This window comes from Alternaria dauci, chromosome 9, assembly GCF_042100115.1.
Source record: "Alternaria dauci strain A2016 chromosome 9, whole genome shotgun sequence".
In the NCBI taxonomy this organism is placed as follows: Eukaryota; Fungi; Ascomycota; class Dothideomycetes; order Pleosporales; family Pleosporaceae; genus Alternaria; species Alternaria dauci.
The window spans coordinates 1746998-1764746 of NC_091280.1; the positions used below are offsets into that span (position 1 = coordinate 1746998).

The 17749-nt window shown below is 51.9% G+C and overlaps 4 protein-coding genes across 4 annotated transcripts; 2 read left to right on the plus strand and 2 right to left on the minus strand.

Moving 5' to 3' along the window:
* Positions 1-138: 138 nt before the first annotated feature.
* On the plus strand, positions 139-1401 carry ACET3X_009271 (uncharacterized protein). Its single transcript, XM_069455447.1, has 3 exons — positions 139-613; positions 724-864; positions 922-1401. Exons 1-3 carry the CDS (start codon positions 447-449, stop codon positions 1397-1399), a joined length of 786 nt encoding a protein of 261 aa, XP_069303348.1. The 5' UTR covers positions 139-446; the 3' UTR covers positions 1400-1401.
* Positions 1402-1905: 504 nt separating this feature from the next.
* ACET3X_009272 (uncharacterized protein) lies at positions 1906-6565 on the minus strand (the record flags this gene model as incomplete). Its single annotated transcript, XM_069455448.1, has 9 exons — positions 1906-1910; positions 1961-2368; positions 2427-3051; positions 3115-3467; positions 3518-4316; positions 4440-4518; positions 4565-5722; positions 5778-6218; positions 6267-6565. The coding sequence occupies 9 exons, from the start codon at positions 6563-6565 to the stop codon at positions 1906-1908; spliced, it is 4167 nt and encodes a 1388-aa protein (XP_069303349.1).
* A 533-nt stretch (positions 6566-7098) lies between these two features.
* ACET3X_009273 (uncharacterized protein) lies at positions 7099-7900 on the minus strand. The gene is made up of 3 exons (XM_069455449.1): positions 7845-7900; positions 7437-7794; positions 7099-7387 (listed from the first exon to the last, which is right to left on the minus strand). Exons 1-3 carry the CDS (start codon positions 7866-7868, stop codon positions 7317-7319), a joined length of 453 nt encoding a protein of 150 aa, XP_069303350.1. The 5' UTR covers positions 7869-7900; the 3' UTR covers positions 7099-7316.
* A 1636-nt stretch (positions 7901-9536) lies between these two features.
* ACET3X_009274 (uncharacterized protein) lies at positions 9537-10746 on the plus strand. Its single transcript, XM_069455450.1, has one exon. The coding sequence runs from the start codon at positions 9838-9840 to the stop codon at positions 10597-10599; it is 762 nt and encodes a 253-aa protein (XP_069303351.1). The 5' UTR covers positions 9537-9837; the 3' UTR covers positions 10600-10746.
* The last annotated feature ends 7003 nt before the right edge of the window (positions 10747-17749 follow it).

Consider the following 17749-nt stretch of genomic DNA (forward strand, 5'->3'; position numbering starts at 1 on the left):
AACTCAAACAGCAGAACTATAGCTGGCTGTTGGTAATCATATGATGGCTGCCGAGCATCGTGATGCATGATGCAGGGATGAGTAAGGGGACGTGAGCTGGAAAACAGCAATGATCCCTCCGCGCAGTGGTCCGAGCACTCCCATATCCCCAGTTCAGAGACGCCTCCATCGAGTCGTGGCGCACTACGGTAATGACAATCATGGTCGCATTAAGTTGGCCTTAAATATAGTCGTCGAGACTTGTTTATGCGAGCGGCGGGTCGTCGACCGCCAGCCCATGAGCGGTGTTATTGATTGAAGCTTCGCTACCAGAGTCGCGCCGAATCGAATCAGACCCCACGTCTCTCGTCGCATCTGCCCCACCATGGAGAACATCGAGCTCTCTCCTCTTGCTTGCCGGCACACTCTCTGCCAATCGACTGTCATAATCCCGGTTCACTATAACAATGTCTCACAGCCACTCACATGAAGGCGCGTCGCACTCGCACGCTGCCGCAGACCACGGTCATACCCATGAGATCCTCGATGGACCAGGGAGTTACCTGGGGCGCGAGCTGCCCATCATTGAAGGAAGAGACTGGGAAGACCGGTCTTTCACCATTGGAATTGGAGGGTATGATGGACCCCGTGTGACATGCAGACAGCCCCATACCGCTCGGCCGACGTCTGGCAGTTGCAGGGTTGACATGGCAAGATACACGCACAAGACGCTGACCAGCCTAGGCCCGTAGGCTCTGGAAAGACGGCGCTGATGCTAGCCCTCTGCAAACACCTCCGAACACGCTTCTCCATAGCTGCAGTAACAAACGACATCTTCACACGAGAAGACTGCGAGTTTCTGACCAAGAACAATGCCTTGCCCGCGTAAGAACAACCATGACTCATCTCTCCATGGTGAGTATGGGTCTGACATGCCAACAGTGAGCGCATTGTCGCCGTCGAAACAGGAGGCTGCCCCCATGCCGCTGTCCGCGAAGACATCTCCGTCAACCTCATGACCCTCACAAACCTACACCAGAAGTTCAACACCGACCTCCTCCTCATCGAGTCCGGTGGTGACAACCTCGCTGCAAACTACTCGCGCGAACTCGCAGACTTTATCATATACGTTATCGATGTATCCGGCGGTGACAAGATCCCCAGAAAAGGTGGCCCAGGCATCACGCAATCAGACCTGCTGGTCGTGAACAAGATCGACCTCGCCGAGGCTGTCGGCGCAGACCTGGGTGTCATGGACCGGGACAGCAGAAGAATGCGCGAGGGTGGCCCTACCATCTTTGCTGTCGTCAAGAGGGACGAGGGTGTGGATGCTATCGTCGACTTGATCCTGTCTGCGTGGAAGGCTTCAGGCGCAGGCCAGGCAAGGAAGGACAAGTTCGAGCCTACGCTAATGGAATAGAGGCAAGACGAAATATCAAGGGGTCATAGCATCATGTATTTAGGTTTACTCAATGCTAGCCTCAAATATGCAAAAGACTGGCGCACCGTATAATTACATCGTTGTGACTATCCCTGACCGTGTAAAGGCAAAGGAGTATTGACCTGAAAGGATTCCCGCGTCACCATGTACACAAGGTTGAGTTTCTAAGGAATGTATTTGGTTCCCTCACGTTATAACTTGTAGTCAAATCTCGACCATACCATGCCGCCCTCAGCAACGAAAGTGCAAGATACTGTTGCGGGCGCTAGGGGAAGTCGGAAAATCAACGCCATGTGATCGTGTTCGAAAGAACAGAAGTTATCCTCCCACACCACCAGCTTGCCGCTCACATGGCACTGGAGAATGACTTGTCCTTCTTCCAGGCTGCATTATCCTTTTCGAAGGCGAGACTATCTTTACCCTCAGGCCTAGTGCCAGGCAAGTCGTTCCAGCGGGCCTCGATATGGGCGGCCAACTTTGCAGTGTCAATCTGTAGTTGTAAGTTGGCTATACCATCTTTGAGGGTGGAACAGAACCTACTCGCTTTATGAGATTGGCCAGCTTCCTCCTCAATTCGTGCATTCGTGCGTGCAAAGTAAGACAAAGTGTCATGCTTGACCGCACGACGAATGGCATCGATGTGGCTCAGTTGCGCGGCAAAAGGATCGTAGGTATGAAAGTCTTCATCAATGCCGGTAGATACAGAGGCGTCTCCGGACATAGTAGGCTGTGTGGAATCAGGTGCAGACGAAACAGTCTTCTTGTTCTTTTTGGATTTCTTCTTTTTCTTCTTAGGTTTGGACGCTTCAGCAGAAACAGAAGCGGGATGTGCGAGTTTCGGGAGATTGGAGATAGGCATGGGATGAAGAAGTGGTGACATTTCGTTCTCGTCTCCGACTAGTGTGGAAGGGGAAGAACTGCGAGACACGTGCTCTCTAGGGGAAGTATCTGCGCGTAACGTCAGTTTCTCTGAAATTGCTGTAAAAGAATGAACACTCTGGCTTACCGTGCTGAGGGTAAAAGTGGTCGTTGGTAGTAGAAGGCAGAGGAACGAGACCCAGATCTGAATCTAGTTGAGGGCCTGTAGTGTGAGTGGGTTGATTGGAAGTGAGTTTATAGGGATCATTTACTTCAGGCGACTTGTTCTTGGTAGTAGGGGTCTGAGTTTTGGTAGTCGTTGGAGAAGCAGGCGGTGCACGTGAGGGAGCGGGTTCAGTAGCCCATACTGCCCCAGAGCGATCCAAAGATTCCTGCTTGACTGGCTCGGCGTTGGAGAACTCCGCCTTCTCCGCCTTATGAGTTACTGAAGAGATCTCCTTGGAGTCTTTGAAAGCACTATCGAGCTTACCAGTCTCTTCCTCGTTTTCGACTTTGTTCTCGCGATCTGCAGAGCCCGCCTCCGATATTGGTGCCTTTGCCCTCCTTTTAGACTTCTTGTTGCCGGTAGTCGTGTCGCCGTTGGGACTAGAGTGCGCCACGTCCTGTTTGATAACCGCATCTGTAGTCATGGATGACTTTGTGAGGTCTTTCAGCGACTCAGAATTAGGCTGCACGATGAGTCCTTCATTGGGCTTCTTCAAGGATGCGGCCTTCTCAACCTTTGCCTTGGCGACACGATCAGCGTCGTCTTTCTATAAAAGCGGAAACACAAAGTCAGCATATATCTCACATGAGTTTGGAACCTCATAAACTACCTTCTGTTGCTTCTTCTTGGCCTCTTTCTCTTTCTTGGCCTGGGACCTATTCTTCGCGAACGGGTGGAGCGACTGCATCTGCGGAGCGCCAGCCTTCTTGTTTATATCATTAGGTGAGACGTCTGCAGTTGTCAAGGTTGCTGTGCTATCTAGAGCGGATTTGGGTGCAGTGTCGCTTGTGATGCTCATCGTGCGCTCTTGTGTATTGTCCGAACCTGAGACTTGAGGCGCAACTGCTTCCTTTGGCTGCACGGATGCGGGCTCTGTGAACTGAGTGGAAGAGCGCTGAGTTTGTAATGTTTGGACATCACACATGTCAGCCTCGGTAGCCACATGCGATGTTTCTGAGATAACTACATGTGTGAGCTATTGTAAACCAAAAGTGGATGTAGTGCAACAGTACCTTGCTTCGAAAGTATCGACTTATCATGAATCCTCGGTTGAGGCTCTGCTGTCACAGACTCAGGCTGAACTTCTGGCGCCAAGTGAAAGCTAGTGTCGTTCTTGGCTTCGTCCTCTGAGAGGCTATCATCCGCTACTCGCGAGGATGATTCCTTCGAAGGCGTGTTGAAACCCTCAACACTAGTGTTCTTGCAGTTTTCAGCAATCGGGCCAGTGTCAGTTGTAGCTTCTGAGACCTTAGACTGCATGCCCACGAAGGCAGGCGAGATGTCAGGCCTCGGTTCTGTCGGAGACTTTTCGTCATGTACAACGTCGGGCGCCTTGACGTTCTCGGGCAATTGCAGAGTCAAGTCGCTTGCTGTATCTACCGACTGATCAACAGCTGGGCTAGCAGCAATTGCGGGAACTGAGAGCTCTTGGGCCGACGTAATGGCATCAACGCTCCCTGGCTTTGTAGGTTCGATGACCATATTTGTGAACTCCCTGCTAGCCTGATCGTATTCGACGATAGCCGGACCATTAGTGTTTATCTTCCCAGATGTCTTTGCGGTCCTGTCTGCTAAGTTGACATCCTTGACTGGTGACTCTCGCTTGCCCTTGCCTTTGTTCTTCTTCGTAGGAGACTGCTGTTGGCGTTTGGTCATCTCAGATTTAGTACTTCCCATCTCCGAACGGCCAGTGATTGCCGTCTCTGTGGGTGGCTTCGACAGGCCGCTTCTAGCATCCTGGGGGGTGTACAATGCCTTTCCGTTCGCCGCAGTCAAGTCTTGGTCTGTATCTTCAACAGTCTTTTCTTCTTGCTGAGTCACGACGCGTGTAACTCCAGGCTTGGTGTGATCGGTTGCCTGCCCGGTAAGCGTCTGATCAGCGCAGCCTGAGGTTGAGGGTGTGTCCTTCTGAAAGAAACGCCTCGGTACTGTCACGGTGAGGCGGCCGCTACGTAGGGAAGGCTTGAACTTAGTAATGCCCAAAGCCACCTTAGCTTCCGCGCACGAAGCAAATCTACAAGCGTTAGTTGGTTTAGAGTGGCAATCATGAGAAGACTTACGTAGCGAAAGCATGAATACCATTGTGCGGACCATTGTGCGGAAGTCTACTCCGCAGGGAGATTGCAGTGGCAGTAACGCCAACAGTTTGCTTGAATAGCTGAATAAGCTCCTCCTCTCCCGCGTCCGGCGGCAAGTCTCCGATCCAAAGCTCATTGACGGTTGCGTTCTTTGGCCCAATCCATGTATGACCGCAACCGGAGACAGAGTCGCCAGTGATTGTCGGATCATCCTCAGAAAGGCGACGTCGAGCGTTGAAGTCAGTGTTGCGAGGTCCGCCAGGTAGGACTTTGGCGTTATGATCGGCGTTGGACCTGTTATACGCGTCACGCCCACCCATGTTCGACACCTTGCGTCCACGGCCTGGCTGAGACACGAAGCTGTTGTTGCCACTCTTCCGGCCCCCGTTGTTGTATCCTAGCGCACCATTGAACTTAGGATTGTTGCCGCTGTAAGGATCGAAGAGATCTTGGGCATTGCGTTGGTTGGCCCGACGAGGCATCGGCGCGCGAGGGTCCTGGTGTTGATACAACATGTTATTCGCATGGTGCATGTTGTTTGTCATGTCGCCCATGGAGACATGCTGGCCGTTTGCATGATGGGAAAACGCGGGGTTCATGGGCTGATTCTGCACCATGCCTTGCTGGTAGTTGATGTGCGCACGAGGCATCATCCCAAGATCAGGTTGCTGAAAGCCATACCCATTGTGAGCCACCTGAACGTAGGGTGGTAGAACCGGCATCATTGGGTGTGGGATGTGTTGGCCCATTGCCATCTGTGGGGGCAAGAATGGAGGCGACTGTATGTTGGGGACAGTAACAGAAGGCTGCCGCGGGTACGCTCCGTACGGAGTACGATTGCTGTTCTCGACCCAGCCGTGTGCCTGGACATAAGATCCGGATCCCATATTACGGTTGGCTTTCGGAATGACCAAAGGTTGCACGTGCATGTTGGGCGACGCCCTGGACGATTCCATGACAATTCCCGCGTTACCGCCCCTCATCAGGCCAGCATGGCTTCCAGAATGCACAGGACCTTGCGATGAGATGCGCTGAGGGAGAGGGCATGTATTGGGCGGATCTGGCGCTCCGGAAGCCATGGTAGTTGTGAGACGTAGCTTTTCGCCAGCAGACGAAGACTCTGTCGGCATTGTCAGTTTGCTGGGTTAGAATTGTGTCATGTTGCGGTTTCTTACTGATTTGTTTCTCGTCTGACGTAGTAGCGAGGAAAGAGGAAGGCTCTGTCTCTCCGTTGGCGATCTTTTGTTCCTCAGCATGTGCTTGTGGGGTCAGGCTCGTACGCAATGCCCCGTCAGTGGTCTTTTTCATCTCTGCCCAGGTACCAACCAAGATGTAAGCGACATGCCAAAGAAACACACGGGGGAAGTCAACGGGCTCGCCAAAAATGAAGATCTTGTCAACAATGTCAAGTGGATCGTTGGTGTTGTAGACGTTCCCCATCTCAAGCCCGGTGAAATCGACTCGATCAGGATGCGCTCGTGCCCAATCTCTAGCGAATCTATCGGCCCAGTAGTAGGTGCTCCGCGAGATGAAGGTCAGCATCTCTTCGCAAAACGTCCTGCCCTCGACATGAATATCTTCGGCGTCCCAGAGATCTTCGATGGTCCATCCTTGTGAAGGGAGAATGCAAAGACATCTAGATCAGTCAGTATCATTTCAAGCTAGCTTGCGATAGACTACCTACTGGCTCTTGTACTTGATCTGCCAGTATGATGCTGCCTGTACCACGAATGCAGGATCTTGGACGCTGCGTGCGATAACTGGCGGGCGAATATCACCTAGCGAACGAGGGGCGCGGGCCCCAAGCCCGGTTGAAAAGAAAGCCTGACCAGCACCCGGGCCAAACTTGGGGTCCCTAGTTGCATCGTTGATGGGATCAACAACAGGACGGTTCGGTTCGGTGAGGAGCGGCTCGCCTGCGGCTATCGGTGTTGGCGTGTCTGTAGCAGGCGGAGTGCCCAGTAGATGGACAGACTCCGACATAACTGGATGTAGACAGAGCTCAACAAGAAGACCGCGAGTGTAGTTTAGGCTTTGCGTGAACAAACAGAGGTGGCCCTTGCAGGAAAATATGAAGCTAAGCTCTACCGGATGTTGGTAGAGGAAACGCCAGTTGGAGTAGGAGCGAACGCAACAGCGGGGAAAAGCGCAATTGCGATGATGAGAATGAAGAGGGAGATAAGGTATAAGAGGGCTGCGGAAGTAGTGAGAGCAGCTCAACAAACAGAGGTTCCTCGTGGCTTCAGGTGGAAGGAGCAACAGGTCTTGGCGCTACCGAAAGAAGAGGTGAGTGTGAGTAACGAACGCTCGCGACCTCCGCGCGCCGCGTTTCACTGATGCCATTGGCCGTCATATAAAGCTCCGGAACGCAACATAAGCATACAGAACGGATGGAGAGAAGATGAGGGGAAGAGAGATCAGCCACTGAGAATATTGGAGATGTCAAGACACGAAGACATGAGAAGAAAGAACACTACTCACACTTTATAACAAGTCCAAAGATGATTTTGTGGGATGGGTTTCAGATATACACGTGCTGGGTCAGTGTCTTACTGGGGATGCAGCCACCCATTGCCTAGCGCCATGCCTCTATCCGAGCTACTAGCGGTGGGATTTTAGAATTTGCTGGGTCCTCCATTCATCCCAAAGGCCAAGCAGTCCTTTCTAGTAATTGAATCCTGGAGTCACGAGCTGAGTGGAGTGGGTATAGTACAGGTCATATCGGCTCCGCCCTCTACGCTTTGTCCGTCTCCTTCGGTACTGAGCGTATCAACTTCATGATCTCACTCTCATTCTCTCCAACGACTGTATAGGTCAGCATGAGCAAGCGCTGTTCTCCTCTACATATACATACCAGCTTTTCCTTGATTCCAATCCACGACCAACGGTCTCTGGAACGCCCCTCCGTCTGCCTTCAGTCTCCTCATGGCATCGGTCTCGTTCTCAGCGCCACTGACTACCTTTCCTGCCGCTCCTGATCCGCCCAGGTAGTCCAAGATGTTCTTGAGCTGGTCTGTCGTCGGTGGGGCTTCTGTAACATCGAGCTCGAACTCAGTGCGCTCAGCCTTGTCCTGTGCTTTGTGAGAGCTGGCCTGGTCTTCAGTTGCATGTGCGACAGATTGTGCGTTGGCTTGCTTGAGGAGGGTGAGGACGCGGGTGGAAGCTTGGTTCGAGGGCGCATGGAAGAGGGTTACGACGTTCTTTGCGCCGTGCTGGCGAGAATTAGCGCATAGCATTCAGAACCAATTGAGCATTTTCTTACCTCTCCAAATAGTCGCTTGAACATGATTGCTGTGGTTGTTGTAGGTGATAGCTTAGAGAGTGATGTTAGAGGGTGCTCCTGCAGCTTCGGTGGAATGAGGTTCGACTGTGACGTAGATGGCCGCTCGGACCTGCCGTTCCCGCCGCAGCTCTCACACACCAGATCTACAATGCAGAACTGGGAGATCAATGTACAAACGGGTAATGTCAGGTCCACGGAGCCACAGGTGTACTGAAACTGGTAGAAAGACGCATCGTTGAAACTGTCGGCACGAGCGGACGGTACTCCACCTTTACCTAAATAGCCTTCGCCGGTTTTGAGTATAGCAATAGCATCAGAGCCAACAGCATAGAAACGCAAGATCAACACGGCGCAAAACGGCTCAAGGTTTTGCCACAAATGAAATCCAAGATGTCGAGAACCTCGGGTAGGTGTGCAAGGTCATCATACACAACGCATAGCACGCAAGTGAAAGTGGCCAAGTATGGGAACACAAGCAGCTAGATTTCGTGATGCAGCTGTGCAAAAAGCAGAATGTACATGTACGCCATGAATATGCCCCCATCATCCCAAAGTGTGGGATCATGCTGCTGCTGAGGAACGTGCCGTAGCGACGTCCGTCATTCCCACTCCCTCTGATCCAGAGTCATAGCCATCCCGAGGAAACCGAATTCATGACCGTATTCTCTAGCTCGTCGTGCTCGTTTCGTTCGCCCGTCCTCTCATGGTTGGCTTATGAGGTAGGGTTGGGGTTCATCTAAGGCCGGTTAGTTCTTGTCCATCGCGGAGATTCCGAGTTGCGCTGACCTTGCGCTTGCCACCGGTCATGGTGACGTTCACGAAGCGGCGAGTGTATGTGAGCCTCTTCTTGGCGCGGCCCTTGGGAGTCTTCTTCTTCTCCTGGGGCTCAACCTGTATCGTGTGTCAGCCGACTGTCCGTTGTCCAATCTGTTCCATCCTTCTCTGCATTTATCGCGCTGTTGTGATTTGGCGTGTCGCTAACGGTCGGAAAGATGTGTATGTGTCGACGGGTAGGAGCTTACCTTGGGGGCTATGCATTGTTAGCAGATGCTCTGTGATGATTTGACAGGGGCCAAGACTTACTTTGAGACTTGACCTTTCCGGCACGAGCGAGGGATCCGTGAACCTTTCCCATGTTTGCGGTTGTAGAGGGGTGTGATGAGTCGTTCGAAGTAGTCTGTGTGGTGGCAAAGTCCAATTAGCGGTCTGCCTTGTAGCTTTCGAGCGTCGGGTGCGGAGTGCAAAAGTCTTGGTTTCGCAAGGCTTCGCTTTTAATGCTGGTGTGATCGTAGGGGCGGGCGGAATACGTACAGGTTGCGGTCGTTGGGTGTTCGAGGACTGGGCGGCGACGTGAGGGTCAAAATGACTCCAGGGCTGTGGACAGCGGCTCACCGGATTAGCCGAGATCACGTGTCACACTAGCGTGTCGAAGAGAGGAGCAACGATCCCAGTGAATCGGCCACATCGATTCGGTTTCGTCGTCTTGTGTTATGGAAGACTGTGCAGCAAATATGCGAGTCGGATCATTGAGATGCAGTCTAATGTGGAGTGTTGGGTGGCTTCTGAACATGTCCACCATGCACACGGGCGCGTCGCCTCCACAGCTATGAGAGATGATCAGATAAGATAATGCGAACCATCATCACGAATACATGTCAGACACGCGAATTTCCCCGATAACCTTCAAGCTGTTTTCGCCCAGTGCGGCCATGCCCTGTCTAGTCGCCTTTCGCTGATTTGGATTCGCGCCTGTCGCGGCCATGCCTTGCGCAACAGACTTTATCGCGACACTAGCGGACGATCCCCACTGTTGCTGAGCGTGGTACGATGCGCATGATACGTCCCGAGGCTTCGCTTGAACGCGTCGCTGCCTGCCATCAACCACCCCCTTCATCGACAGCTCGTCATAGCCATCTAGCTCTCCAAACGCCTGCCTATACCTCCGAGCTACCCAAGTCCAAATATTAGCAAGATGCGTGTCCAAGCTGCCCTCACGGGCCTCATAACATTGACTGCAGCGTCCAACCTGCCATCACCACAGAACTTGTTCGCGAACCCGTCCTCCAGCGATGGAACCGGCTTCAAGATCCCCACCGTCCACGAGTCCGCCGTTCAAGCTCGCAGGATCATGCGTCTAGAGACCATCGGTACCCTATCCACCGTCTTCCCCAACACTCACACCACCGAGCAGCGACCCTCAGATGTCGGAGGCGCGCCCATAGGCTTAATGGATTACTTCGGTGACTGCGAGTCAGACTCAGGAAACCCTACTATCCTCGCCATCACCATCGCCACTTCCTTCAAAAACGTGGATGCCGGCTCCAACATCACCTTGAGCATGCGATGGCACCCCCAAGACAACAAATGGCGCAGTCCTGCAGCGCTCCCCCGCTTCTCGCTTGTTGGTCGTCTCGAGGACATTGACATGGACGCTATCAAGAAGCTGGGTGTGACAGCCTGCTATGTCAAGAAGCACCCCGACGCTGCGTGGTGGTTGCCTGGCTCCGGCGTCCACGAGAGCAAGTGGGTGCGTCTGGTCGTCGAAGAGATATACTGGATTGGAGGATTCGGAGATCGTGCCTACATTGGATGGATTCCGAAGGAAGAGTGGTACAGCGTCACACAGGAAGAGATCGATGGCATTCAGCTGCCAGGCGAGAAGCAGAGCGCGTGGAACACCATCGGAAGCTGGTTCGGTATGGGTCAGCAAGAGCAGGGCGCGATTGAGCTCTAGGCCGAGACTATGAGAATCCAAGTGTTCATCGTTCAGGGTAAATGAGTTGCATTTGGGCATAACTATTGAAGTGCAGGCCAGCTTTTTTGATACTCAGCAACGTCGCATCGGCGAAGGTTGTTATCGTAGGTAGTTATTCTATGACCGCTGGCTGATCGCAGACCCATTCACGCGTGCATCACGAACATATGACACAAAACTGAGTCTTCATAGGGCAACGGTCCTACTTTAATGCCCTTTGCACATCAGTACTTCATATCGTGTATCTTAGTTTCGACGGAGGTCGCATTTTCTTCTTTGTTCTCAGCATGGCTCATATGTTTCATCCTAAATTCTTCGCAAAGCGAGGTTGTTGTAGTCAGTCTCATAGCCAAATGCGCTGCGATAAGACGACGACACAAGTAGGTTTCTACCCCCACGCCTTTTTGGCCCAGCCTTGTTGTACCTCACCAGTGCCTGTAATGTTGCACAACATACGTCACTCATACAAAACAGTTGTGCTCGTTACAGCGTTTCATTGTCGACGTCCATCTGTCAGGAAAAGGCTGATAGAGCACCTGACAACAACGTGCGCCCACAAAAGACGGCTGATTTGACATTCCATTAGTCGGAAGGCTTTTTCATACCGCCCTACGTTCTTCTCTTGTATCTGTGGAAAGAAGAAGAAGTTGTATACCGGTGTTTCAAGCATCGGACGCTTGTCTTGAAAAGTTAAGCATGAGTCAAGGAGATACAACAATGCTGATATCAAGCACAAAGAGACAAGATAAAGTTCATGTAGGTTCATACATGCTGTATTGATAAATACTCCAGTCCAGAACTTTCAGAAGCCACCAATACCACGTATGGTATCAACAGGTTGTGGTCCACTGCTCCTACTTTCAGATTTAACAATTTCCTCTAGCATAAGATCACCCTACTCTAAAGATATGCGGAATACGTATCAGATGATGGCAAGCAAATGATGGACGAGAGGTTGGACATTACAAGAGCTGATAGCCTCCCAGTCCGTGGCGTACTATATAAATGGCTCCAACGGCTGGAGCAGGATAGGCACAAGAAGTTCTTTAGTCGAGCTAGTGGCCATTGGTACACGAATTGCTAAAGAATATTCAACTGGCGAGGATGCTCGCAGGTGCAGTGTTGCAGAGCATATGTCATGGACTTCGAAAGGATTACCATCCGACCTAAAGACATGGCATATTGTCTACTGGAAATTATTGGTGCCAATATGCCGCGGCTATATGCAGAAATTAGTAGGGCATTTATTCTCCTATAGGTACGATTACATAATACTTGTTCTATTTATGAAAACATCCGCTCACGTAAAACAGAAAGAACCTTGGAACCTTGGAAGTCACGAAACAACCAGACGATGAGCCTTGCTTCCAAGGTTGACATGGCAATTTGTATATAGGGGCATGGAGGGCGATACATGCGGGCCTAGAGCAATACATCCATGATATTGAAGACTACCTAGGTAGTGTTGCAGCCTTGGTAGAAGCAAACGAATTAGAACTAAGTATCGCATCTCATCCGACCACCGTCGAGCCGCCATACGTTTCCAAGAGTCATCGAGGTCTCATCTACTCGTTTTGCTCGAGATCAAGATGCAATATACAAGCCAGTGAGCATGCAAGGTCCTGCACATACCTGTGGGATCGCATCTCCCTGACCACGAACTCACGACACTTCAAAAGGCAGTCCAAAGCGCATGTAGTGCTATCAGCTTGCTTCTTGACAGTACAGCCTCGAGCCAAGTCCTGACCGCGGAGAGTGGAAAGAAACCCGACTAGAGCCTCACACACGACAACCACCACAGACCATCTAGTCCCAAGTACAGTATGGTCTATCTACCAAAGGATCATGGAGGGTGTTTCCAAATCAAGAGGATAACGGTCGTTCGCAGGATGATTAGGGGTTCAATGTCGAGTTTCGGAACCGCTCATGAGGGCTGCAGTGACCGTACGAGCCGGTAGGATCGGAGGTCCCGATACCTCTTACAAAAAGGTCAACATTATCAGAGATACATGAAGGTTACTTCCCTGTGCGCTATGGGAATGTACCGTGAGATAAGCTCTTTGTGAGCATATTGGTTTTTATGTCATTCACACATGCTTGTATCGCAGAGAAGCCATTGGCAGGCCTCAATATTTGTCACATGTATTGCAGAGTCTTGTATTCTTGACAACCCTCGCAATTAGTGCGTAATTCCATACTCTATTCAACCATCTAGCGGTATTGCCGTTGCACAAAGTATTGAGCCACTGAGGCATTCAGCAAGCCAACCGCCACCCATACTAGAAAAGCTCCCCCAAAGAAAACACATTGCAGATACAACAGATAGCCGCAACAATTTTCATGCGCCTGCACACATCGAGAAGGAAGTACCGAGCTGTCTCAGTTCCTCTCACTGCATTGACACTAAGACCTATCTGCGAACCCCAGAATTGAGAGCTGGTGACTTGAAGGTATCGCGACCGGACAAAGTAGGCAACATTGCAGAGAGCTACAGCACTTGACCACTATGAGCTGAGTCAGTTTACACCATAGTACGACTTCACGCGGCGGTGAGTAGCCGGGCACTCCAAAAGTTGTGTCGCTCCTGGGACATGGCTGATTCACAACACAGACACACTGTATAGGGGTCTCCGGGAGAAGTGAAGTGGCTCGGTATATTTCTGGAATATTATTTCTCGATCTCTGTGTCGATATGGTGATAGTCAGTCATAATCGCATGTTCTGCTCACACCTAGCACCGGCATTACTACAAGAGACGTGGATAGCATGATCAAGTTCGGTCCGTAGGAATTCACACCGGAGACAGATCAAAATGTGTCTAACTCTGCCGAAGTCGACTCGGACTCTTATTCAGGACCTTTTCTCTACATGGCGCAATTCGTAATGATGATCAACTGCAGCTCACTCCGGCTCGGTCACTTGACCACACCGCTCAGATCTTTCCTTTCGAACTCTCTTTAAGCCTCCTTCGGCCGCTACTGTCGGTACACCTACCGAGCAGCTTCACAAAAACGCGTTGTGGCCCACGTGTCGCGCTCAACACCTTCAGTGATCTGGAGTAACCCTGCCGATAGCCATACGGGGCCACCTGCTCATCCCTCCTCGGTGGTTGTGCGTATTCGGTGTTAGCTGGCAGCCTTCTTTTCTCGCGCTGCATGGTTGTTGCATCGTATGGAACCCGAATGCGAAGGCGCGAAGTGGTCACAGCGCAAGGATGATGACAGGAGAATGCATAGGGGACGATAGCCTTGGTTCGACGATGGGAAAGGCGACTCGACTTTGCCATTACCAAGCGTCCATGTTCCCTACATGTTGACGACAGCTTCATCGTTGCGCGAATGCATAGTTGATCTGTGTTCCTCAGGCAGAATGTGTTGCTATGTGTAACCAGGTCGTTCCTAGCTCTTCAACTTGGGTCTTGTTTGTCCGCATTGCGTGCCTGACGTTAACAGGGACTTTCCCCGTATCCACAAAGTCACGTGTACGGACTCTTTTACCTCAAAGGGCCTTCTACGAGCGCCTTAACAACCATAAAATTATGGTTTATAGCGATGACGTGGTGCACCCCAGTGCGTCGACGCCTCATATAATTCAAAAATGAAAGGAAAGGCCTGCCAGTCTGTCATCTGATCATCATCGCGTTGCGCGCAGGCATGATGCCAGTAAAATTGTTCTACGCGAGGCAGACGCGAACCATGGGAGACACGAAACAGTTGCGCGATATGGGCGATTCTAGCTCCCGCGATGTAGCCAAACTCAATCGCTTCTTCAGCAAACTCTCTTTCGGCGGAATCATCGTTTGGTAGCGAGTGCGATAGTGAGGCGATCATCGACGGTGCCCAACGTCCCAGCTGCTAGCATCATGTCTTGGAATGAGTCGCGAGCACTAAGATGATCCGGCGATGGGCGGCATGGCGCAATGGTACTTTCCACGATTCGGCCCTTGGGAGGACATCACTGCCCTTGACTCAAGCATTCCTCTTCTCGGGGACGAAAGTGAGAGGTATCTAGTTGGACAATGCGGATGTGCAGGGACAAGCCTTGCCTGTCATTGCAGACCGGGATCATCCCACCTGCGATCGTCTGCACGGTCGCATCATACTTGATGAAGCCCTAGCCTCGGAGCATTTACTCGCCTGGCGCTAGAATGCGGTTCGTGGTGCTTTGCAATGCGAACGGGCAGAGGGTAGGCGTGGGCGCCCGCGCGAGCGTAAAGTAGGCGATCACAGCTGTCATGCTGGTGCGGGTGAGGTCCTGACTCTGGCAGCATGCTGGTACACTGTGGATGCGCCGACGTTTTGACTTGTGTCGTGACGTCTCGAAGGCTGGCGTTAATGTCCGAGATGGCAGATGTCGGTATGGGGTGGTTGCTGCATATGGTGGAGGTGGAGGGTGACACTCACCGCTCCTGCTGTCAGTACCAAAGCGATGGATACCCACAATAGCACCGCCGTTGCTGGCATAGCTGTCGGCAATAGATGTACTCACGAAGCCGGCGTGGACGGCTGTCGATCGCGGTTCTTTCGGCAAATCTTGTTGCTAACATGACCTGCACTCTTGTACCGTGTCGGTAATTTCGGATGGGCTGGTTGTGGTGAGAAGGGTCCTGGTCGATGGCCGGATGCGAGACCAAGGTCCCTGCTGGGCTTGCGTTGTCATGAGTAGCGGAGAAGAGAAGGAGGGGCAACGGTCGGCGATATGGATAATTCCGTGCAAACCTCCTTCTCGAAGGTCGGGCCTGCAAGGATCATGGCTGATAGTCGAGAGTGTTATGCGCAAGGCCGCGTAGGGCGGCAGTAGCAACAATTTCGCGACAATTTCGCCCAGAGGCAATAACCAAGGGAAAGATTGCCTGTAGCAGGATTGCGCACGTCCGACGAAGCTGCGCGTAGATTGCGATGAAAGGCCGCAAAAGTTGGCCCTCGAGACTCTGCTCGCACAGCAAGTGTGACTGCATTATTATTACTGAGAACGTCGTCATCCCACGCATAGCCGTCGCGGGCCTGAGTCCGATGCATAGGATGATTGACTGGTGATGGTCGTTGGCGAGAGGGAGCGCTGAGTGGCTACATTTACAAAGGTACCCCTCCCTCGGGACCTCCCAATATTTGCCTGCACCAGTCGTGGCGGCAAAATGGTACGATACGTTCCCTTGATCGCCGCTGGACATGAGCATCGGTTCTTGGTACTCGGAATTGATGGACGCATGGTGACAGCATACATTGGCGCACCGTTCCTGTAGACGGGTGTGCTGCAAACAGGAATGCTATGTGGCTGGTGAAATTTGTAGACGAAGCCTCTGCGCCCCCATGGCCCGTCATTGCATGTTGCGTCTTGCCCACATCATCAATCACGTTGTTCTGGATGCGCCATGATTGCAAGCGAGATGGAACCGGAATCTGAGACACTTGCGCAAAACCAAGATGATGCGCAGATCACTCGCGAAGCACAATCCACGGGCTTGAAGGGGCGCTCCGATCTACCTGGACCAAGAACCCGATTGGCAGGAACCGGGAACCAGCTCGAATCAAGGGGATTGCTAACGAGGTGGCGCTCCTTCATCTCCATCCCGCCATTGCTTTTTGTAAGGGAGCCTTCGCCTAAACTCTATCACACGCCTGGCAAGCAGTACTTACTCCATGACCAATGCGCACGAGAGCTTGGAATTGCTTGTTGGGTTTCAGGGCCGCTACCGAGCACATTGCTTTCTGCCGTTCCTGTGGGGAGACAAAGGGTGGTGGCGCTCTGTGCGGTGTCACGTCCGTTGTGAAGGATTCGAAGGATTCGTCCTCCGCGAAACGGATAGACGATTGCACAAGGGTCCAGAATCAGACCATTTGCTTTCCTTTTGACGGCAGCCAGTGAACCAACGCAACCGAGCTCACTCTAATGTTGACGTCGGCTCATGGTGGAGACCCCAACGACGAGTTTGGGTAACAAGCCGTTGTTGTTGCCATGCCCGCCGCAATGCTGGTTTCAGCATTATTGAAAGCACGAGTTTGTTATTTGGTCATCCCACATGGTTAGATGAGTGACCCGGGGCTCGGAGAATAGTTAAGTGACGATCGTCACTCCAGGCTCATGCGTTCATGTGCTGGAACGCATGCGCGGGAAGGTGACCAGATTGTGTTTGCAAGCCACATGTGACCTGCTCGAACCGCTACTGGTATGTGCTTAAGTCGGAGCCGGACATCGGAGATGCATGCGCGCGCTGTCCAGGCTACTTTGTTGCACCGTGACGAGACGCCTCGGGATAAAAGAAGCAACAAATGACAACATGTGAAATTCCCCCCCCCCAGGCATACGACATGCTGCCGTATTTCTCGCTTTGCAGAGTATGGCACCCCAAGAGGGGTATTGATACCCCGAGGACATGTCAGGAGTCAGTGGCCCGACGGTGCCTTCACGCCTCCTACCTGGAGGTGTACCACAATTGGTCCCAATACTCAAAATCAGGGATATCGACTGTGGTAATACAGAAATCCTCAATGGTCTAGCCATAGCCTCCTGGAAAATCATTTTAGTATCTGCGGGTATCGTTTATCGTTTCCAGAACAATGCAGCTCGCTTGGAGAGAGCGTGGGCGGATGAATGTCTACTTGAACTTGAGCCCTGATCATAACACACCGCAAAAAGCTTTGTCCAACATGAGATTGACGCGGGAGATGCACCAGTAACAACTATGATCTACGAAACTCCAGATATTCATTATTGTTACTTGTATAGTCAAGGAACCTGCGGTAAACCAGGGCGTGCATCGATTGTCATAGGTGGTGGAAGCATGGGCGAGCAACTTCCCAGTCATCGAGACTGACGGCAAGTGTCTGACGCATGCGGCACAATTTTTACGCAAAAGTTGCGACATGGATAACCCATCATGAACGATTTATGCGATCGAGACCCTGTCGTTTGAGTGTCAAATGTGGCTCTGACGTGTTCAGTTTCCGCTAGGTTTGGAGGATTACTGACATGCAATGCAAAGTATCGTTTCCCTACCCGACCGGTCCTCATCAACACAGGCAATTGCACGAACACAGCTTGTTTTTCGTAGACAGTATTGAATCGATGGATTTTGACGCAACTTGGAGCATTGAACCGCTCATGCAGGTCCTCTATTATAGTACAAGAA